The 25,203-nt window shown below is 36.4% G+C and overlaps 2 protein-coding genes across 2 annotated transcripts; one reads left to right on the plus strand and one right to left on the minus strand.

Annotated features, from left to right (window-relative positions):
- Positions 1-1,069: 1,069 nt before the first annotated feature.
- On the minus strand, positions 1,070-15,268 carry LOC139971631 (uncharacterized). Its single transcript, XM_071978268.1, has 18 exons — positions 14,659-15,268; positions 14,352-14,432; positions 13,830-13,957; positions 13,233-13,341; positions 12,320-12,457; positions 11,949-12,062; positions 10,625-10,729; positions 9,604-9,682; positions 9,123-9,217; positions 8,150-8,263; positions 7,084-7,140; positions 6,404-6,517; positions 5,743-5,916; positions 5,230-5,305; positions 4,539-4,648; positions 3,696-3,857; positions 3,145-3,324; positions 1,070-1,647 (listed from the first exon to the last, which is right to left on the minus strand). Exons 1-18 carry the CDS (start codon positions 14,764-14,766, stop codon positions 1,603-1,605), a joined length of 1,989 nt encoding a protein of 662 aa, XP_071834369.1. The 5' UTR covers positions 14,767-15,268; the 3' UTR covers positions 1,070-1,602.
- A 4,249-nt stretch (positions 15,269-19,517) lies between these two features.
- On the plus strand, positions 19,518-24,687 carry LOC139971226 (uncharacterized). Its single transcript, XM_071977505.1, has 4 exons — positions 19,518-19,634; positions 19,965-20,122; positions 20,547-20,748; positions 21,805-24,687. The coding sequence occupies exons 1-4, from the start codon at positions 19,617-19,619 to the stop codon at positions 24,478-24,480; spliced, it is 3,054 nt and encodes a 1,017-aa protein (XP_071833606.1). The 5' UTR covers positions 19,518-19,616; the 3' UTR covers positions 24,481-24,687.
- Positions 24,688-25,203: the final 516 nt, after the last annotated feature.

Genomic DNA, 25,203 nt, shown 5'->3' on the forward strand with positions numbered 1-25,203 from the left:
GTATGCAGAAGCTCTGGATGATTAACTCAAAAGTTCCACTTGACGAACGATTAACAAGCTTTAGAAAGCACAGGTTCATGTGTTTTAAACAATTTTGGTTGACTTGGAAACTCCTGACAAATGCATCAAACGATCTATTTTGCCATCATTACGAATATAGTGATCAATTCATGGTGGTTCCATCTCGATGGTACTAAAACTCATAGCAACAGTATGTCAAGCTTTGTGGAACTAGATAGGACAGATATGATAACACCCTCTATTAAGTATATTCACCATCTGATCAATAAACCTAATCCAATCAATAGATAAAGATTAGTCAAGGATCAAAGCTCATTAGTTTTTTGGGTACATTAAATCAATCACTCTTGTAACTATTAATTAATCAACAGATCCACTTAAAAATTATAATTAAAAAAATATGATCACTTTCTTTACAGACATTAAAACTAATCAATAAAAAACCTTATCCGATCAATACATAAAGATTGTCCAAGGATCAAAACTACTTTGTTTTTTTGTGTACATTAATGCAATCACATTTGTAAACTATAAAATGATGAACAGGTCTACATGAAAAATATTATCAATTTCTTTATCAAAAATTTGAGACAAATTAAAAGATAGTTATGAAAAGGTCAAACCCACAACGGTGTTTCTATACATTCGTGTAACTGTTTACTCTTGAACCATTAATTGATGAATTCAAACCAATCAATGTTTCATAGCATGAGGTAACTAGAAATGGAAGTTATCACTCTTTCCACCACCAATGGAATAATGAAGCTAATTGAACCAATGCAAACAGAATAGTTGTGGTGAAAATTAACACAGCCATACACTCTTGAAACAGGATCAAATTAAAAATGGCCATACTTTCAAAATTTCAGCCCCCACCCCACCCCCCATTATCAGATATCAAAGTTTGATTTTAAAAAATGCATGAGAATATTTTTCCAAACGTGATAGAAAAAAGGATCTTTAACACCAATTTCATAGAAAATTTAGTTCCAAAAGTGAATGAATTGCAAATAAACCATAGAATCTATAATAACCCCCCCCCCCCCCAAAAAAATAATTAGCCAGAGTTAAAAATGTTACACAAAAAAAAAACATCTATTAAATGTTGAATTCAACAACATACTCAAAATTTGAAAATGTAATGCAAATGATTGTCTACAAATACCTGTGTGGATATAAATATATAAATATTTTTCAATAATACACATTTTTATGATAACAGCTAAAAAGTATGAAGAAAAATTCACTTTAGAAAGATGTTAATTAAAGATCTAGCTACTTTGAAAGTGAGAAATTGCATTTCCATTTAACAAGCCTTGTATATTTACAACATCTAATTAACACAAATCTCATTAAAATAAATATGTTTGCCATATCCTCCCTGTGTAGAAAATATCACCTTCATGGAAATAAATCAATCACATGGGAGTAAAGAATAGCTTGTTTGAACCCTCATTGCTTTTGGCGAAGGCCAAAGGTCAATTGAGTTCTACGGCTGTTAATATCAGACATAGGGACGGCAACGCACAGACTGCAGTTGGCTACGGTTCTTCTCCATGACGTATCTTCAAAATAAACAGTCTAGGTCTTGTCCTGTTTTTCATTCACATCAACTGCTAAACTTTGCTGGAAACAAGAAGAAAAAAATGAAGGTTATTTACAAAAATAATAATAATAATAATTAATTAACAGTTCTTATATAGCGCAACTTACAATAAAGTCTTGCCGCGCTGTACTTAACCTTGGTCATTGGTAACTTGTCACACCTACACACCAAAGTGTGCAAAATTCAAACAATCTCTCCTGGGGCACCACAGTGCACCACAGCCACATGTCCCCTGGGGGACTTCCCATAGGGTGCAGCCACAAACCGGCGCACGCAACTATATTTACAAGTCAGTGAAATCACCTCGCAAGTCCTCATTTATACACCTGGGAAAAGAGAGGCAATGGAGATAAAGTGCCTTGCCCAAGGAAACAACGCAATGATCTGGCCAGGGCTCGAACCTGTAATCCTTAGATCACAAGTCCACTGCCTTAACCACTTGACCACAATGCCCAAAAATGAGCAAGGATCTTCTTCTATACTACATCAATCCAGGTCATAGATGATGATCTAATTACCCTTAAATCTCATTTGTCTTCTCTCTAAATTTAGCATGTCTTACCAAAATTTGAATTAAAGTTTCAAAAGAGCTCTGCAAAGCAAGAAACAAATGCTCTTAGGGTGGCAGTAAAATGCATGTTGATTTGTGAACATTAGTGACCATTATTGTGACTTTTTAGCAGATTTTGGGGTGATATTACTGATGACCTTAAAGCAAGAATCACGCAGGGTTGGGAAAGGCTTCAAGGTTAATGATGATAAAACATACTCAAGAATGACAGCATCAAATGGGAACATCATCTACTTTATTGCAGTGACAGAACTTTGGTGAAATTTTAACAAAGCCACTTGAACATGATAATCCTTGAGACCAATATTTGTGACTTTTAATATCAATGAAGTTTAAAAGTATACACAATTTTTTATGAGGTAAGAGTAGGTACCTGTGCTTCGAAAGGATAGGAATATGAACCAGGGGATTATGGGAAGTGGATCGAAATGATATTAGCTTTGTCATAACAGAAATATTTTGAAGGTATTGTCAGTTTGGGGTATACTATATCATTGTAAAAATCATTTTGGACTATCTAGCATAGCATTGGGAATAAGTTAAACTGTTCTGCATAGACAATCGATGTATTGAGTGTTCTGTGACTCTCAGCCTGCTGACTGAACACCACCCGACTCAACCTTTATAACATGGATATTTGAGGATATCCCGGTAATGTGCATGTGCTTAAGGTTATGCCTAATCAGGTATTTGCCAGTTTTCAGTTGTCTGCTTCATTCGTGGAAATTCAACTCGTCGTGTTTCCCCGAATGCATTTGATCTAAAACAGGCATTGGTTGTTAAAAAAACAGTTGTTGTGTTTGCTCGTCAGTCTTTTAGTATGTGCTGATCAGTTGTAACACTATCGGTATTCACAAGGTAAAAAAAAACTCGGCCATGACAGTCAAGTTGAGTTGGGTCAAATGTGGCGTACTATGTCCGGCTAAAATACACTACAAATTCTTACATTTTCTTTCTCAATCTCCTTCACCTCAGCTTTCCTCTCCACTCTCGGACTCTTCAAGACAGCCTTGGCTAAGGGATTATCTGCTGGCATCGCCACATCCATATCTGGTGGCGGTCTCTTCAGAGGCTTAGGGTACGGAGGAAGCTGGCCCTTTGTTTTCGGATTCAAGTCTTGTTGTTTCTAAAAAATAAAATGCAAAACTTAATGAAATTTTGTACACCTCTGAGTCTTCTGACTTCCTGTTTGCAAAATTTAACAATGAAAAGAAAATAAGTGAAACTATTCACAGATCACACTTGAACTATGAACCTCATAATGTACTAGACTTCAAAGGGGCAGGCTTAAATAAACACGTTTCCTAGCATTTTGGTCATCATCAAGTCATGCCTAGTTATACTTTGTAACATAGTCCCTTTTAAAAAATTTCACCAATATAACTTCAACAATACCTAGACAGAAATTTCAAAATTATTTGTGAAAATATCCTACAGAAGAATCTCTTCAATATTAAATAATTTCACTTTTTTTGTTGTTGACCCTTTTGAACTTACTTCTTTCGGCAATTCTGTTGGTGGCTTGTCTGGGTTGCCATGGACAACAACCATCTGTACCAATGCTTTCTTGCAAGTCATCCGTAGCCGTTTATTGATACCATCCATGAGAGTTTCCCCAAACAATCTCTTGAAGGCTTTCCTAATCAGTGCCATATCGACCTGTAAATGAAAAACAAAACGAGTTTAAATGAGTACATAACACCGTAGCAACCCACCTGATGGAACTAAATAATGACAAAAAGGTTACTTTGATAAAATGGCCACAAAGTTTCAAACATTTCAAAGAGTGTTTGTATCAACATTTTTAACTTTACAAGTTTTAGCCTGTGGAAAAATTTCATCATTTTTGGACAACCTTTGTCTTCCCAAATTTTGATGGTGACGTAAACTGGGCAAAAAAGTCTTCGACGAACTTTGGTTCCATGAAATGATGTTTTTCAGTCCCTTTAATTTGAACATGTTTGGATTATTGGGCTGTGACAGTTTTGTTGTCTGAACATTTTTTCTCTTTGAAGAGACAAAGGCAATTGAAGTAATACACTAACGTGCATATTGAAATTGTATCGATGATAGAAATCCCAACTTAAATATCATCACAGAATGAAGGCAAACAAAATATTTAAATTTCATTTAACATATTGTTACATCACATTACCCCAACTGCAGTTTGTCCGATATTATTAGATGTGTTAGACTGAATATTGAATATGCAGTTTTCAAAATTGTACTTTCTCCGAAAGAAATGAAATCATCAAAGAATGAAGCAATTACAAGTTGCTTTAACAATTTCATGAGATAAAACAATGATCTACAAAAGAAAAAGAAAAAAGTGGTACTGACCTCTGACCTCATGATAATTATGCGCATAACTGTCTCTTCGTCACCGCTTGCTTGGAGATTTACCTGTATCTGCTCGGCAAGGAATTGAGGGCAATCACTCAAACATTTCACTGAAATTTGAAATCGAACAAAGATAGATTGAATATAAAAAAAGTGTAATCTCTAATGCTTAAAGTTCATCTTTGACTGTTATATATGTATCAGTAAGGGAAATATCTTTGATGCTTGCATAAAGATGCTTGTTGAAGTGTTCGTAAGAGTGGCCATTACTGGACCGTCTAGCAAACTTGGGGCAATATTGATGATCTCAAATGAAAAGCTTTATATTTTAATAGATGATATTGTAGGCATTCGTAGGAAAAAACATAAACATTTTCTCGTCATTTGATGCAATTTCAACAAAATCTTGATCAAAGTAAGAAACCCTACAAGATTTCTTTTATGAAATCAAAATCAACTGGAGATTTAAATTTAATCTTGCCAAAGCACTTTTCCCCAAAAGTCTTGATCACAAATCAATAACATTCAGAATGGTCCTTATTATTTCAAATTTAGTTAGTCTAAGTAATTGTATTGTTTTATTAGTCTAGTTATCAAACAGTATCAAAATAATCTAAGAGCCATTTTTGTGCATATGTTGACAGTGACTACTAAACAGGATTGCAAAGTGAGCTGTGGTAATTATACTCACCCAATGAGACCATAGCATCACGGTAGTCTGCCACGAGCAACCTCTCAATCTCCTCCAGAGAGCTTTTACCAGTTATCTGTTTTCAGGGAAACCAAAAGCAAATGATTAACATAATTTGCCAAATATTACAGAATGAAAGAAATGCAAGCTGTTGATGTCCATCAACAGATGTAAGAAAGGAGAAAAAAACAAATCCAAGTTGGTTAGCAGTGAAAATTGTCACTGTATGCCAAATTAAATTGAAGAATTAGTGTTAGAAAAACCTTGCTAAATTTCCTCCAAATTTGCTCACTAGTATATGCAACTTCCTGCTATTGTTTGCAAAGCAGAAAACAGAGCACACCAAATACATACAGGTTAAACAAGCATGACAAAAAAAAAGTAGGGATGTTCCTCCTTTTTAAATTGGTCCAAAAATGAATATAGAATAAAGGGCTAAAAAATGTTAACAATAAAACTTTCAATGTGACATCCACAAAACATAGCTCTCTCTCTACAAGGTAATAATGTTACCTGTTCATAATTGTGCAGGACAGTTACGATATGACTCCAGCTTGCTGTCTGTAGTAACTCAGCCATTTTTCCAGAATCTGCATTCCAACGGTCTTCTTCTTGGGTTGCTATCAGCTGCTCGGTGTCTTTATCAGCTGTTTCTTTGTCAATACTTGTAGATTCTGATCTGGTACCCTAAACAAGGAAATATGGATTGATTAAATCACCGTTTCCATTCACAACAAAATCAATAAATGCACCACTACAAGCAGGGCATTAATCAAAAACAGGAAATAATGGGTCTTGTATGTGAATTTGGTATCCCTGCTCAAGGGAGGAATCCAATGCAAGGGTCGGATGGTGGGGGGAGGGGGGGGGAGTGTTTTCTTGATTGCAAGTTCTCACATGCATATGGTATCGATTTTCAGCTTTGAAATGTAACTTCATTGACACAATATTGTTTTGGTGCATGTCTATAATCCAGCCATACAACATTATTTGTTTCATTACAATGACAGAACAATGCCTACTCACTTAAACAATGTTATCTCTTCACTACTGCATAATGTTGCCTAAAACCCACAATGACCATATGATATTGAAGGACATTTTACATTCTCTTAATAAAGGAACATATACTGAATTATCCATACAAAGAAGTATTTAAAACAAGTAGTCTTACCTTCACTATGGCAAGAAGCAAGTATCTCAGCTGACCTTTGACCTCTGCTTTAATATCCTCCTCAAGCTCTATGCTGTATTTTGTTGCATAAGCTGACCTTATTGCACCTAACGCCTGTTAGTGAAGAGAGTGTTACAGACATGCGTAATGTTTTATCTAAACATATATGTATATATAGCACTAACAATAGCAGGACTTGTAACAGACACGCAGAAATGCCCCCTCGACATGATTAAATGCGTAAAAGTACCAGCAAATGCAAGATTTCCTAAGTTACTCACAAATCATGCAGTTCTAGTTTAAGTTTTAAGAAAGTGAGTTTCAAAATTTACAGTAATTAACTAGAACATACTGATTAGAGTGACCACAATTTACATCAACATCTACATTTATGTGTCAAAAAAATTTCAGAACAAGAACAAACTATAAAAAAAGGCTATAGACACAGACTGTACTGCCCAGACCGAAACCACCATCCACAATGTCTTAAATCAATTCATCCCACTTTCTCTCCATGCTAACACCAACCCCCCCCCCACCCCCACCTGTAAATTAATATTATTTTCTGTATCACCTTCATCTAGGTACATCTCATGCCTCACCATCATGGAGAGTACTGCATCTTCTTGAATGCATAGAGAAATATAGAAGAAAAATTAATTTCTTTGCTGAGAACTTACCCCATTGTTTCTTGTACATAATACCTCAACCAAGGTTTCTGTAAAAGGCCCTTGACCCTGAAAACAAAAAGGAACAAATACTTTCAGGAAATGTATTACCACAAAATGTCTGCTATGTATTGGGACTTGTATTCAAAGAGGTAGTATAGTAAAGCTAAGACATATTCTTTATGGGGGCAAATTATCAATAATAAGCTGTGTTTGAATTGACAATATCCATTAGACCTCTCTGTGAAGAAGCAGTCTTTATTCAAACTTCGGATTGATGAGTACGGGTGATGGTGTAGTAACTATTACGATTCTTACGATACAAAGAAATCACATTGAAACAATACCATGACATTTACTGTTTAAAACCCTTCTGAAGATTAGCTTTCTTTTCTTTGTAAAAAATTGTCCTGAACAGATCAATACCACGTTGGTAACTGTTAACTTAGAAAATGGGACCACAAGATGGTCGATATTCACCCCTAGACATTAGGAAAACAATTTGGGGTTGTGTGTGGGGGGGCCAATGAATGCTATGTGGTTTATTAAGATTTGGAGTTGCAAGTTGACCACCAAAAGAGAGGGGCAAATGACTTTTTGGTGCTTGGAATTAAGTATTTGGGGTTGAAAGTAGACAATAACCAAAGAAAAATGGTTGTATTGACTAAATTTTACATCAGGAAATGTTCATGGAGTGGGGGGAGGTAAATTTCTGTTTCATATCTTTGCCCTAAATTGATTTCATTCCAGGATTTTAATTGTCCCAATAAAGGTTAATAAACATGGTTTGTCGGGGTCAATGAAGGATCAAGAAATTCCATAAATGTATCAACACCTGGTTTAGAATCTTTCTGAAGATTAAGTATTTCTCCTTCTCAAGAAACTTTTCTCTACATACATAGTTTACAAAAGACAACGGTCGTAACGAAGGAAAACAGTAAAAACCTCAACTATGTTTATAAATTTTTAAAAGAGAAAAATTTATATTAAAAAAAAAAAAAAAAAATTTTTGTAAAAAAGAACATTGATGAATATTTTATGAAATTGTGTGAGCAAATAACAAACAAGGAAAACAAACCTTGAGAGCAGAATGGATGGACATGGCATCATAATCCTGTCTGCTGGTCAGCAGAGCTGAGGTCAATGTCTGGAAGTCATCATCTAGCTGGGAAGACAACTCCTCCTCAAGATTCTGGAAATAAATATTGATCTTGTTTAAAGGGTGTGAAGACTCGTGCAAAATGAAACGTCTAATGCCGGTTATCTGACCTAGTTTCGAATGAGGTGTAACAGAAGTGTTAGACACCACCATCGATCCCAGAAAATACACTCACAGCTTGCTATCGTCGGTAATTAGACACTAGTGTGCATACAGTACATACAGCTGGGGTTAATACCCACAGCACAGTGTACAAACGGGATGGACATCTCAGGTCCAGCTAAAGATAACAAGGTATCACTTTTCATTACTGTCTGCATTTTGTAGCGACAAGAACAAAACGTCACTTGCAAGCAACAAAAAGTTAACTTTTTCAGATGGCAGCACGCGGTTTGGGGCGAGTCTTCAATACCTTTAAAGATCACATCAATACTGGCCACAAATTTTCATTCACTAACGGTTCACTAAGATCTTGTATCAAAAGTGTGTTCGTGGATGTTTCTGACCATCCAAATGATTAAATTACATTTCGGAAGGTTAAGTTAGAATATTAAAATAGTTCAATCAAAGGAAATGTTATTTAGGTTGGTGTTTAACTTCTTGGTTGAATTTGGAAACATGGTTTTTCATAATCGTGTTAGTCATAATAAACTTCAAATCAAACACACCCATTCCCCTCCCCCACCCCCCCCCAACCCCCGTCCTGTGAAGTGCTGATATTTACCAACAGGCAAGAAACATTTTGAATAGCACACTCCACAAAGGTACTTATTAGCCATGTTATCACACACACACGTTTACTGACTACTGAACAGTTAATTCCATACAACAGAGGTAAATTTACATCTGTGGACACAAACAATGTTTTCCTGAATTAAGTCTACACACTTACCAGACCAAACTGTTCTTCAAATTTGACTTTGGTCTGCTGTCTCTGTGAAAACTTTCTTTTGGCTAAAGTATTAGTTACGACTACTTCGGGTTTTCCTGTTGAAAATAAAACAAAGGAAAGAAATCAACATCTTCCTTTTCCCTTCTTGTAGTTGGTGGGCTTGGTAATATGATGAACCACATGCAGGATGTGAGCAACAAGGGGTCAGAATAATGACCCCCTCCCCCCCCCTCACAGCATTTCCCACCTCCTTCCTCATTCCAGAATGAAATGATTCATGTACCACACAAAGATCAAGGTGCTCAAAATGTTACAATGCAAACACTTCTCCTGTAAAATTTGTTGAACATTTTTTATTGTTTAAAAATATATTTCATGAGCATTTTTTGGGGATAACTTTAAATAACTTTAAATTTCTGAACCACCACTTTTAAGTAAAAGCTCCATGAGACAATGGATACTAAGACACAACATTACTCACCCATGCCTTTGGTTGCCTTAAAGAGTTTCACAGCTTCATCTTTCTCGTCATAATGCGCAGCTTTGGCAGCAGCTTCTTTCTGTACGAAAAAAAAAGAAATAACAGAGGCTAGCTGCATAAAGGGAAACAAAATAGACAAATCCTTCAGCTTTCTGAACTAAGAAAGACAAAGGTAAGCAGACCCCCCTCCCCCCAACACTAGGGGGAAGGGAAATCCATGTATCCCGTATAAGTTTTACAGCAATGAGTTTCTGGGGGAACAGGATTGAACATTGGTCGGAATCTTGCCACCCTCCTCCCCCTCCCATACTCCCCAATTACAAACATGTGTACAGCTGTAGGGGTTTTCCTGGCAAGGGAGACTGATGTTGTATTATTAATATGTGCAGTGGCAGAACTTCTGAGGTCAAGTTTATGTCATACAACTCACCCTCAAGTGTTCAGGTGAGCATAGATAACATATATTGTTAGATCATAACTAATATACAGTAATGAATATATCTTTGTGTTTAGTATAGTCATAGATCTTAAGTGTTAAATCATAACTAATATAATGAATATATCTTTGTTTTTAGTATAGTTATAGATCTCAGGTGTTAGATCATAACTAATATAATGAATATATCTTTGTTTTTAGTATAGTTATAGATCTCAGGTGTTAGATCATAACTAATATAATGAATATATCTTTGTGTTAAGTATAGTTATAGATCTCAGGTGTTAGATCATAACTAATATAATGAATATATCTTTGTTTTTAGTATAGTTATAGATCTCAGGTGTTAGATCATAACTAATATAATGAATATATCTTTGTTTTTAGTATAGTCATAGATCTCAGGTGTTAGATCATAACTTATATAATGAATATATAATTTGTATTTATGAGTGATGAATTCACTGTCAACAGTTCAACCATGCTCATCCAAATTCTTTCCAATATCATTGTAAATAATCTAATGTGGGATTTCAGTTTGCAAAAGATTTGCACAACACTATTTAGTTTTAACACTCCTTTTACCTTTTTCCTTTCTAGTTCTTTCTTCCTCTCTGTTCCGAGAACTGGTAACCGTGGCAGCCTCCGCCTTCTGGTTTTGACAGGTCTTTTTGAGATTTTTAGTTCATCCTAAAATAAACACCCACACAAGAAGCAAAAAGGAGACACAGAATGTTATCAGCGACAGAAAAAAAGGTAATTAATTTGACATTCTTGATAGTATTGTATTCTTACCGGACTGAAACTCTGTTGTTGCTAAGGGGATAATAAATTGTCTCCCAGCAACTAAGAAATCTCAACAGGGTTCTCAGCACTTTTTTTATCTTTCCATTGTAATGATGTTTATAACAAACATCTACAATTATTAATTATCCGTTCAATAAAGCACACATTAAAATATCTGGGTTTCTTTCTGACTTCAACAACTTCGTATCAAGAATATTGCAAAGCCCACTTCTGGATACAGTGGTGATTCCTTGGGTGTGTGATTTTCTTTCGCGATGAACGTTAATTGTAAGCAATATGGTGGATACAAAGGGCAGTGTAACAAACACAAGCATTATTGAACGAGTTGTAACAATAGTTTCCATATGTGTCCCCATCACAACAAGACAGTATTTGACATTTTCATATCTTTTTTTTCCTTTCTTTTAGAGAAGGGTCTGTGACGATGTAAAGTTTGATATAAACTAAGAGATAACAATATATGTAAATCTACAGTCTGTCCTCATTATTTACAAACTAATCAAATTTCTTCTGTAAGCTCTCATTAAGGGATTCATTCAAGGACATGTTGATTGAACAAACAAGAGAAGCCAAACAGAACAAAACATAGAAAAACAACTGTGCTGTGCCACATCCTAATTACTATCGTTTTGTTCAATTCTTGGATGGACGTATCTGTGCATCAGAAATACACACTATTGTACACTTAAAAGGTATTGCCCCCAAGTATGCTAGAAAGTCGGATAATGGCCACCCTTGCTTAAAATTTCAAGAACAAAACAAAGCATTTTAATGCCTCTAAAAGTATTTATCACCACTGAGGCACAAAATTGTCTGTTTAAATAATCTTAAATGTCTGGGACTAATGTAGAGGACCAGAGAGTCAAGGAAAGGACTATTGAAAACATCTAGCATTTTTTGGGGGGGGGGGGGGGAGAGAGGAGGTGGACTATGACATATTAACACTATATCTGCATGTGATGTATTTTAGGGATAATATGTTGCTAATATCTATGTCTTTGTTTCTGAGTTATGAAAATTTGGTATGTGCATTTCCCACTACCCACCCCCCCCCCCCTCCCCCATATACATCAAAACAAGTTTGCTTTTTAATGTTTCTTACCATATTTGGCATTCTATCGTCATCATTAATAGATTTCTCTGAAACAGCTGCTTGAGAAGGGGCAAGATTGGAACTGGTCTCTCCTATAGTTGATACCTTGTCATAGTGAGCTCTCTTTTGAGTGATAAAGGAAAGAAGAAAGAAAATTAAACATGAATAGATCTTAACTTCATAACAGAGAGGATCGCTCTCCATATGAATTAGTCAGGAAACGTGTTTATTCTATTCCTATCAATGTGTGCTAGCTGTGACAGTATTAATATCTAGTGATAATCTAATAACATGCATAGCAGCCATTGTTATATAAAACAACTAATTCTGATGTTGTTTAATTAATCCTTCTTTTAAAGTTTTAGAGATATAATATTCACCGTTTTTCTTTTATGCCTGTCTTCTGCGTAATAAAATAGAGCCTCTTGCTCGTTCATTCCCCGAACATCCAACTGAAAGTTCTTTGTAGCACTGTCTTTCAGTTCCAAGAAGTAGTTATGCATTAAATATTCATCCTCCTGGGAAGTTGAAAACAAAAGGTAAAATTATGGATTAAATGACATACTTTAACTGTAGTTTTTTTGTTCGTTTGCCCGTGTTCAAACTGTTGATCTCCAACAATTCGACAATGCTTGCATACCTTCGACCAATCACATCAACAAAGAGCAGAACTGCACGACTAACTACGACTCAAATCAACTAAACGATTGTGAGCTGCATAATTGTGGATATTACTGCAGTTTGAACGAGCTTACAACTACAAATGATTACTATGTAGCCAGTCGTTAAGTGGAGTTTGATTCAGTATGGTAAAACACAACAGGTTTTTCAAACAGGCTATCTGCATTGGTAGTCAAATGTGCAGTTTTGTTCCTGGCTACAACTGCTCAGTTTCAACAAATATAACCGATCAGTGAGAAATATTTTTTACACATAGCCTATCCCAGCACCAGTCACACAACACAGCATGTTCAGAGTCCACTCGCCAGTCATTCATCGTGCTGGAAGTTAGCTGTACATACCAACATGGGTCTTGAGGACTACCAAAAAACTGGATAGATCATATGACAGTTCAGTGCACAATGTGTTTTTCTCAGTCTTCTTCAGGCTAAATTATTTGACCCACTTGAGGTGATCAACTAATTTTTGTCTCACAAACTTCGAACCTTCCATTGATACTATAAACATGTTTCCAAGAAAAAAATATGTTTTGGTACGTTCAAAGTTTCTACTGTGCGTCATGGACAAAAACTCTAAGTTTGCCAAATCCAATTACAACCTGCCCAAACTTACCCACTCATCAGTATCATAGTGTGATGACCTATTCTGCAACCTCTTCAGCAGCTTCTGATTTTCTTCCTGGATTTTCTCCTTCTCATCGTTAAGCTTAAGCTCGTTAAGACTGTCGGTAAGATGAATGAATTAAGAGGGGTCAAATACATTTGTACCACAAAAGGAAGGGCCGCCAACTAAAATAAGCTGAGCTAACCGTATAACTTATAGAAAACTGACTTGTAAGTTATAAACAAAATTTTACAGACATATACTGTAAAATCATATAAAAAAGACATATAAAATCAAATTAATTTTTCAAGTTAATTTTGCCTTTTGTTGACCAGAACAAATCAGAGGAAATATCTCTATGGTAAAAACTGACCTTAATAAGGCTTTAAACATTTATATTACTTTGTTCTCATTTGAGTATGTAAGTATATTACAAACTCACTAATATCCGTTTCAATATAGCCTGCCATTTGTCTCTACCTTTGAAGATACATTCTTAATGGTATCTTGCTTGGGGTAACTACCCCCTGTTGTTTCCCTCAAAATTGTTGTTAAACAAGGACTTAACATTTTCAGGTAGTACTCCTATGTATATAATATACTCACCTCTTTGAATGAAGTTCATAATCATAATTCCAATTGTCCAGTTGTCCCGTTGACCTCAAAACATTTGTCAATTTGGCCAGTAGGATTCTATTTTCATAGTCTATTGAAGCTTGTCTTTCTTCTTCACTCTGGAACAGTAGTTACAAAATTTATTTTATGAATCAAGCATGAGACAACACATAAGTGGACAAACAGCATACATAATTCCTTCAAATTTCCAGATAAATCCTCGGGCCACAGATCCCCAATGTTGCAGCTTGTTGCACCATTTCGGTCTTTACTACGTAGAGCAGATCTACTTTACATGTTCCCAAAAATCTTTCAATATTATTGCTCTGATATGACTTTCTGGCAAACTTGCAAAATATATATCTGTGATTTTAAATTTGGCCAAAGCTGGATTCATGAGTAATTTACAAAACCTGGGTTTGGATAAGAAAACAAATTCTTAGTTCTTATTGCAAACAGTATACAAAAAAAATCACAATATTACAATAACATGTTTACATGATTGAAACTCACCTGCATTTTCTTCAAATTTACTTTTAGATGTAAAAATGATTTTGGCTTCTTAGTATCTAGCCCTGATCTCATTGCCTTTTTCTGAAAATTAGGAAAAAGATTATTTGAAGACATTTAAACTTACAAATCAACACACACACAAAAATTGAATAACATATATAGGGAAGAGTATAATTTTGGCAAATAATTTAAGTTAACAATTACCTTCTATCAGCCTAACTTTAGGTTAGGTCAGTCTAATATTAAACCTTACTAACTACTAATACTATTAGTAACAGTTACTGTGTTAGAGTTAATTTTGGCCTACCTTCTTTACGTGTAGCTCATATGCTCTCTGGTTCCACCTTTTCTGCAAGATGTTATTAGCTGTTGGAAATCCTGGCATTGTTACTTTTTTAGCTGTATCACTTAACATACAGTTTAACAGATCGCTTTCTGTTCCAGTTTTCCTAGTCCAAGCTTCAAAATGAGTACCACGGCTCGTAATATTATATTGGTAATGTAGCGTCCTAACAGCAGTACTAACACGTCATAAACAGTGGTACATTCAACACAATCACAACATAACGAGGTCTCCCATATGTTCCGCGTGTCAGGTCTGATGTTATTATGTTGACCTCAGACGTTTGATAGTGACTCCTGATCGTAAATTTATAACCGTGAGTTTCAGATGTCACCAATATCTCTCCTTTCAGAAATTTACTTTTATCTTTTTATTAAGAACTAAATTCAAATATGAACAAGCTTAAATCTGTTTAACTGTCCTGTACTGTAACTGTACTGTTCGTAATCCAAGCACATGAAACGCAATTCAACACAACACGGCAACAACAGAGAAGTTTGGAAAACTTTCACACTGAGTTGTGTACAAGCACCGCTATGGTAACCGATCACAGTACGCTTTCACTAATTGATTGACAGGTGCATTGATTGTGCGCTATGGAGGCGTGGTATAGGGAGCAAATATCCTGCGGCGCTTTCTGATAGTTTCTTCAAGGAGCACAAATATAATTTACCCTATATTCGAGCGATAGTAATAGAAAGAAAACAAGATTTGCCAAGTGAGCTAAAGTAATCAGACGCGAACGTTTATGGGATGGCCTACCATAAACGTTTCACCAATGGCAAATGCAACCCGCTGTTCACAGGTCAGGGCAGGGAGTGTGTTCAGCGAGTTAACTCCCTGGTTTGTTAGAGCAGTAGAGTAGCATATGGCAAGCCGTTTTAACATTTTCCTCTCTATTCTACTTAAGTAGAATTAATTCCACTTAAGTAGAATACAATTAAGCTTAAGTGAAATGAATTGCACTTAAGTAGAATTGCATTTTACTTAAGCTTAATTGTATTCCACTTAAGTGGAATTCATATTAGCTTAAGTTCAAACGGTTTTTGTCTACATCGTATTTTACTTAAGTAAAATACAATTCTACTTAAGTAAAATACAATTCTGCTTAAGTAAAATTCAATTCTACTTAAGTAAAATGCATTCTGCTTAAGTAAATTCAATTCTACTTAAGTAAAATGCTATTCTACTTAAGCAAAATGGCTTTTCAATTTCACTTAAGCTAAATTGCATTTTACTTAAGTGAAATAGAATTACGCTTAAGTGAAATGTGATTGGTCAATTTATTTCACTTAAGTAAAATGCAATTTAGCTTAAGTGAAATGTGATTGGTCAATCAGTATGCTACTCATTGCGTCACTGTACTTGCCGCGAAGTCCGACTTTGTATACTATTATAGGTACCTCGCCAAGTGTTCATCCGCTCAATAGGTTAACCATTGTCAGAAAAGAGGTAAAAGTACATAACGTAAAGCTTGTTTAAGCATGTTATCATTTACTGTCATCGTTTTTTCTGCCTTTATATGAAAGAGCATAATTTTAAGTACAGATGGTGTGAAAATAGGGAGGATCGAAGGTGATATAAACCATTTTAAAAATCTTTGGTTAAATGTTGATATTACTCCGAACGAGCATATGGAAGGGTTCAGTGTGATAAACTTGCTCCTCTTCTAGCTCATAATCTAAACGGTCATGATATGGAAGTTTGCAATTGCCATGATAGGCCAAGAACACAGCTATCATGTGGTGGGTAGAATATACCAGATGAAAACTTCTATCTATGCTTTGGCAGGTCTTGAAAGTGACGAGTTTAGTGTGTAAGTCAATGGAACAATTAATTGTGATGCGAGACCTATAGAGTTACGTTCAAGACGTACTAGTTACGTAACCATTTGCGGCCATTCCCCCATACTGCGATACTTTTCCAGCGTCCGTTGTGTATATACGAACATAACACCATACTTATCCTTATCAAATGAAGCAAAGCTATGTTTATCACTGAGTCTGAACGTTAGACATTTGGTAAATGCAGCCAGCCAATAAATCGTTGCAAACTGTTGCTGATGCAGTTGGAACTTTTGAGGGCAAGGGAACAACTACAACACGACATACCACCAAGCAGTGGTACTAGTAGTAGAAGTACCACAAGGCATGGCACCATGTGAACATTGCCCCCAGACCAATCACTTCTCCGCACGACGTAAATGTTATAACGGCTTGCCATATCCTTCAATTCCACTTAAGCTAAATTGTATTTTATTTAAGTAGAATTGAATTTTACTTAAGTAAAATGCAATAGTATTCTACTTAAGTAAAATACAATTCTACTTAAGTAGAACACAATTTAGCTTAAGTTAAATTCAATTTCACTTAAGCTTAATTGTATTCTACTAAAGTAAAATACAATTTTACTTAAGTAAAATTCATTTAGCTTAAGTGAAAAAGAATGACATTTTTACTTAAGCTAAATTCAATTTTACTTAAGTAGAATTGCATTTTACTTAAGTAGAATACAATTAAGCTTAAGTGAAATTGAATTTAACTTAAGCTTAAAAGAAAGTGGTAATTTTACTTAAGTGGAATACAATTAAACTTAAGTAAAATGCAATTCTACTTAAGTGCAATTAATTTCACTTAAGCTTAATTGTATTCTACTTAAGTGGAATTGGTTCTATTTAAGTAGAATAACGAGGTAAATGTTAAAACGGCTTGCCATAGTAGCAGCTCCCTGGTTAGAGCTGGTCTATGGCGGACCATCTGTATCAGATTTATACTTGCATTTTAAAATGACATAGACCAGTCGATTCCCCGTGACCTGAAACAGATGCCTACCCACACGCCCCTATGCTGGTAAGGGTAACTAGTGTGCAAGGAGAATTTCGTTGGGGCATCCCGCTGAGGACCCAAAAAGTTAGGCTTTTTTTCCTGCCCGAAAGGGGTACATTAATAGATCAACATGACTTGTGTGGACGAATTTCAATACCGTGTACGCACGCACCAACTTTCCTTTGGAAGTTAATACGCATATCATTCATTCATTTTAATAGATCATGAAGTTCGTAGGTGTTCTCGTTCCTTCCTTGTATTTCTAGGTTTGCAGTTATATTACCTTGTATTCAAATAACTTAATGTTTGCGTTTGGTTAACAAGTTTATCAAATGTAGAGAAATAGAAATTGACTAAGCTTAAAATACCGTACCTGTAGATGAATGTAGTGAGCAAGTTATGAAATTTAATCTATTTTCTACATTCCGTCGCCCTGATACATGCCATATTAGTATTAATAACATATAAATACTAAATTAGAAAACTTTCTATTTCTATCAGTCGCAGATTCATGGGATGTGGGGTGTTACCCCCCCCCCCATCCCACCCACCCACACACAAACACAAATATTAATAGTATTAGTTATTTAACTATTTTTAAACCTCATTTATAGCCTACATATGCTTCAGAATGCACAGTTTCACGTTTAGTTTTTCTTTCCTTTATTGTCTTGGGAGGGGAGGGAAAGTCCCCAGATCCCCCTACAAGGGTCTCGGCTACACCGACCGTTAGGAGTACACCCCTCCTTTTGAAATTCCTGGATACGTCTCCTTCTGTTTTCGTTTACTATATGGAGTGAACGTTGACTTAAAGGGAGTGAAGACTCGCGCACAAAGAAACGTCTGATGACGGTTATCTGACCTAGTTTCGAATGAGGTGTAACAGAAGTGTGAGACAGCACCATCGATCCCAGAAATTGCACACACACCTTGCTACCGTCGGTACTTAGACACTAGTGTACAGTCAGTACATACAGCTGCGGTCAATACCCACAACACAGTGTACATAGCAGCGAATAGCGATGGACATCTCAGGTCCAGATAAAAGATAACAAGGTATCATATTTCATTACTGTCTGCATTTTGTAGCGACAAGAAAAAAAACTTCACTTGAAAGCAACGGAAAGTTAACTTTTTCAGAGGGCTGCACGCGGTTTGGGGCGAGTCTTCAATGCCTTTAAGTCAAATCGCGATGAAATAATTATTCCATTCGACTAAATATATCGTCACCACTGCAGACATTTTGCCATATAATTAATAATTACATGCAGATATCATAGGCCTATGTAGGAGTGTTCCAGTATTTCCGACTTTTTCTACCTTGTTTGAAGTGAGATTTAATTTATTCAGGTCAACGACCTGCATGTATTTGATTTTGTTGGTATCGAATATGATTCACCAAAAGCTTGTAACACGCTCAGGAACAACGGGATTTATGTTTGGACGGTCAAAACAGTTGATAAGAAAATGTTTACAAGTAGAAATTGGTGGCGCTCATCCTAAACAGCGTACGGTTCCTGTATATGCGCTATAGGAAAAACGAAGGTTACCACCGCTCGAAATCGGAAATTTCGAACTTTTCCGACTTTTACACATCATTTAGATAGTGAAATTTGACGTTTTGTTCGCCTTTGAATGTCATTACTATCAGATGTTATAGCCTCAAGCGGTAACGTATCGAAATTAAATAATATCAAACAATAACTGCTCTAACAAATATTTGACAGGTCATTTATTATGTAACGATGTAGAATTTACTTTTATCAATTTGGGCATTTGATAGATACATTTTGATCGATTTATCTGTGCGATGAGGAAATTACCACAACGTGACAACGAGGTGATTATAGCGGCGTTTTACACGGGGAACAGCCACGTCCCCATACGTCTCTTTGCATTGTGCGCTTATCGCGCGCGTAAGCCGCGCGTGGTCTTCATGAGTCTGTAACGCATTTGCGTTAATTGTGCGTTTTGGCGTCCTACTTTTTGAAAGATCAGCTGCGTGTCAATAAACAATGGGGATATTATTTTTCAAATGATTTTGTTTATAGCTTCAAACCTGCAAGTTGACTCAGCCTATAAGCTGGTGTTTTCAAAATGGCTCCAGAAGATTTGGTGAGTTTCCTCAATCTCTCCCCATTATTTTTTTTCCCATTTCATTTTGCAGATCCGCTTGGAAATGTTGTTATTGTCTTTCTCAAATTGAATGTTAACATGATGCACGAAAAGAAAGAAGTTATGTTAGATAGGCATAGGCTAGGCCCTGGTCTATGCTAGTGTGATTTTGTATTTTGATTACAATGTGTTCTATTTAAAGACATTCCTTTCTTGTTGTACACTTTATACTCTATGAAGTGGAGGGAGATGGGGTATGCAACCTAGACCTATACCGTGTCGGCTACCCAAAATCATAAATTCTTTGTTTGTTGAAAAAAAAACTTGTAGATGAAAGGGCTCATCCTTACGGCTCTTCAAGATGATGATGTCCAGAATCTCTTTAAGAGCTTGATGGAACAGTGCAGAGATTACGAGGAGGTTGAGGGCATCACTTCATCATCATATCGTGATACGGTATTGGAGCAAATAGCGGGATCGGTTAGCAGGTATTGGTACACTCTATTCATACTTTTCACTGATGGTTCTATATACGCTACCAAGAATATCGAACACGATAGAGTGTGTAGTTTTATATGTACACGACACTATGCATCATCATCATCATCATCATCATCATCATCATCATCATCATCATCATCATCATCATCATCATCATCATCATCATCATCATCATCATCATCATCATCATCATCATCATCATCATCATCATCATCATCATCATCATCATCATCATCATCATCATCAGTATTATCATCATCATCATCATCAGTATTATTTTAAAAAGTAAATATACAAGAGCTTCCAAGTTGGATGTCTATATAAAATGGTAAGTGACTTGATTTGTGTTTAAAATTTACCAGAATAGTTAGGCCTACTTACAATAATATTTATTCAAACGTTGAATTACAGTTTTTTGCTGAACAAAAGCATTAGCGAAACACCAGTTGACAACACAGGTGGTTGTCTCCATGACAGCAAAGTCAGTTGCGGAGAGCTTGGCGAACCTGCGACACCACATCAAGTAGAGTCAAGTCATGACACCAACAGTTCCACCAATAACACCAATCCAACACCCCAAAATAACCATGCATCTCCAGTCAACTTACAACAGGTGACCATTTTTGTTGGCTATTTCGACAACAGCGTAAACTTTGTTTTTAATAGAGGGCGATATTCACTTTTCAGGATTAGAGTTCCTTTATAGAGATCAGATATAGATATGTTTAGAAAAAAGGTAGAAGCGTCCCAGCATAACGAGTTTTTCTAGCTATGCATGCACCTCACACTGGCGGCAAAAGAGCATACTTCAGGATATTCTTATAAATCTTTTGGTGTAACTTAATTCGTGTAAATACTTCAGGTAGCAAGGGAGATATGTGATAGGACATAGTATGATACAATGTATCCAAGCTAATAAAGTACACTGAACGTTTGAATATCGTAACTAAAACTGCATGTGTCTAGACTATGACTGCCAGTTCAGCTGTGATAATCATGCTGAGCTATTTGGTGTCTTTGCTATATACGCAGACCCTTATATTAATTATTGTAACTCTTCTCGTCCCCGACCCTCTTCTCCTTCTGCCACACTTTCAATTCCTGTTTGTATGTCAATCGAAAAGAAATATACTTTGTTGGCCACTATTTTAAACTATCATTGCTTACATTGTTGCAACACAAAAAGGAAACGGAAATCCTAATAGATGTTTATGTTCACGATACGTATTTGGCAGGAATGGTCGCATGCGGTATTGTTTCCTAATAGTTTCTTTTTTATGCCAAATTGTCTTATTTGAAGTTACTTTCGAAACGTGGTGCACAGGAAAATGGATCGAAACTAAACGTGTACGTATTGTAAATGCGAAAGAGTTGGTTTGTGCACAAAATTGAATTGTCTGTTAAACAGCTGACTTTGATGTTTCACTACCAGTGGAGGACCCCTGTCTTTTTTTGCGGTGGGGTGGGGGGGGGGTTGCGGTTGGGGAAGGGGAAGGGGAAGGGGTGAACGTGGAAGTTCCGGTCAAAAATTTGCGGCCCTTTCCATGATGGATATAAAGATTATGTTACTTCTGTTTACACCTTCTCCTCTTCAGTGTTAGGCCGTCGCATGGGCTCAAAATAACCTCCAAAATTCATCGATCTTTTTTTTCTCATTACATTTTAACAGAACGTGGCAAACATTACTGTCGGTAGTTATGAAGAGTCTACCAATAACACCCATGCTTCCTCGCAGGATGTACTCGATATCAAACGAAGCTCATCAAACGAAGAAGACAATCTCTGCGGAAAAATTCTCGTTTCATTAAAGACGCAGACAGATGAAGAAACAATGCTTTGCAACTCTGAGCCACACGAAGTTCACTACGACCAAACTGGGAATGAAAGTGAAGAGGAATTTGCCACTCTGAAAACTCACGATGAACATTTACAAACCCCATATGTCTATTTCCTAAAAGCCAATGGATATAATGAAGGGGACCCAACAAAGATGGCATCTTATATCTCCGATTTGAGTCACATTGACACAGCAGCTCAGGTAATTATGGAACATGACGTCCGGGATAGCGTATTGACAAATAAAACGAAGATACAGATTCTGTCGGGCTTCCAAAAGGAGAATCAAGAAGATAATCCTTGCCTTAAATTGACCAAAGAAGATAAAGATGGAGAAGACGATTCTAGTGATGAGGATTATCAATCCATGGCAGACCAGATGGATGAGAATGAAAGACTCAACCTAAACAGCGACCGCGGTGATGAGCATCAGTCTTCGTCTGACAATGATGATCTTGAGACCTGCTACTCCAGTGAAGGTATCAACCTCAGCCGTACAAGTTCAGCCTCGGGGTTCATTACAGCTACTAACAGTATTGAAGAACATAAAACGGAATCCACACAAGAGACGCGTGAAGACAAGATAATTAGACCACAATTTTTGGGTAACCTGTTTGTGACAAAATTAGCAAATGCAAGAGAAACTGCTGCACAGCTTAAAGTAAGGAAACCAGAACCAAGAGTAAAGATTGAGAAACCTGTCCATCTGGACACTGACTTGATGTACTCAGTCCGTCAGAGTCTGAAGAGATCCCTTCCCAAGGTAGCAGGACAGAACAACCTCTCAGCTTTGATGATGATGGCTGATGGAATGTTCCAGGAGATGTCACTGGATCGAGGTCTTGATGAACTTGCTTGGCCTTATGATCCATTGGCTGAGTTGAGAGAATCGGGACTGGCCCTTGTAGATTACATGGAGCCAACACCCACTGTGCCTACAGCAGAGAAACGGTCGACACACATGAACAGCAACGAGGAAAAATCTGTGCGGGTCCCCTCAAAATTATCAATACCACTTTTATTCAGCAGAAATGTCAATTGCAGCGAAAAACAAGACACACCGAGCAAAAAGTTCAACGCTGTGTCCACGACATCTCAAATCGTTCCAGGTGGTCGCCGGAGTATTACAATGGACCACATCAAGCCAATTGGCGGGATAAATCGATTCAGTGAGTTGTTTGGTCAAATTCTGCGAATGCCGCGAATCCCTGTTATGATACTTCAGTCTGCTTTAAATCCTTTCAAAAGAGGAATCACACATCCACAGGTGACTGATAATTCCATTGACGGAAAGACAGTGAATCAAGCAATGGTGCCATTTTACCGTAAAACATCACAACCTTTATCTACCGAGGGTGCAAGAAGTAAATCATTACCAAATATAACATCAAATTATCAACTAATTCCGATTGAAATTAACAAAGAATCCCACACGGAACGCTGCATTGCAAGGAACATAAGACCACATTTTCTAGGAAAATTCTACCAGAAGAATATCATAGATGCCCTTCAAACAACAGCGGAGATCAAAGCCAGGACATCATGGTCAAAAGTGAAACTCGGTAACCCTGTACAGAGTTATACAGTATGTCAGAGCCTGATGAGATCTCTTCCAAAGACAACAGGAAAGAAGAACCTCTCAGCTTTGATGACTTTGGCTGATGAAATGTTTGAAGAGATGTCACTGGATCGACAAATGTATTCGGATTTTGATCCTTTAGTTGAGCTAAATTCATCAGACCTGTCGGTAGACTATATGCTTCCCAGCAGGGCTTTATTGGGCCCGAGTACTGACCTTGATGAGATCCCATCCTCTCAAGTTGTGAGTGGATCAGAAAGCAAATGGCTTACCACGCAATGTTCCCTTGGCATTGAAGACCTACATGCTGGTTATCAGAACAAGGGACTGGACAGTCCTAGTGGTGAAACTCTGGACGAAGAGGCCACCTTTTCAGCAAGTGATTGCTTACCAGGGTCACAAGAGGTGGTATCAACAGAAGAGGACATGTCGCAGGATATCGAAACACAAGAAACGGCGAAAATCGTTGAAGATGACGCACTTGAAGATGCTCTTACACTCCATTCTCCAAATGAGATGAATGATCCCACAGAATGTCACCGCGAAGAGCATGGACCTGAAACTTCATCACATAAAGATGAAGACAATCTTTCGGAAGATTCCGCTCTCGGAAAAGACATATCTAACACCTCGTTACCTGAAAACGATGAAAGCATTGTTAGCCAAACTGCAGACTCAACATTCAGAAGCAATCAGTTCGAGCAATTTGCCAAACAGGGCAATTCTGACATAGATGATGATGTTGGTAATAGTCAAAATATCCAACTACCAAATCGATCAAGGAAAGTGGAAGAAAAAGTTTCACAATTTGTGAAATGTGACCCTTGTGATGATTCGGATAATTCGGTGGTCGACAGAAACGTTTCGCCGGACATGAAAAGTCGAATTGACATGTTTGAAGCTTTCCAGAAGCCATATACATCAACGTGACAGATGATGTCAATACCATCATTGAGAGTGACTTTTCAAATTCATGTCAACTAAACATAACATTAGAACAATTCATTTGAATTCATTAACAAATATTGCACTTTTGACCTATCAATACTATAATAACAATATAAATTTGAAATTGTAAAAACAAATTGTTGAAAACGCAGAGAGTATGATATAATAAAATCATGAAATAAAAATATATTTCAGTGTGTTTGTGTGATGGCTCATCTTTTTAAGTCAAGTTGGAAATCTAGCAACGTTTTTGTATTTCAAAATCAATTCAGAATCGATTCATAGACTCAATAATGGCAAAGTAAACAAGATTTTTTTTTTTTTTTAATTTTCATATTTATTTACTCGTTTCATTCATTCTGGAAAACTTAAGGGTACCATTGTAATAAAATGTGCAGCAATGAGTCAAAAAACGTGAAGGCACTTACAAGAACTGCTCTGTTTAAGAGAATATTGAAAACTCATTTAATAAAAAGAAAATTAAACAAGAACTGCTCTGTTTAAGAGAATATTGAAAACTCATTTAATGCAAAGAAAATTAAATACCAAAGATTTTTATTTCATCAACCGTTATTAAGAAATCATTCAATTGATTAACATTATTATTATCAGCATTATTGCACTCTGAACGTCTTTAAAAACCAACAAGTTTAGTCCTAAAGCAAAAAAACTTTCAGATGAAATCAATGTTAGCTGTATCCTGAA

Source organism: Apostichopus japonicus, chromosome 8 (genome assembly GCF_037975245.1).
Source record: "Apostichopus japonicus isolate 1M-3 chromosome 8, ASM3797524v1, whole genome shotgun sequence".
Lineage (NCBI taxonomy): Eukaryota > Metazoa > Echinodermata > Holothuroidea > Aspidochirotida > Stichopodidae > Apostichopus > Apostichopus japonicus.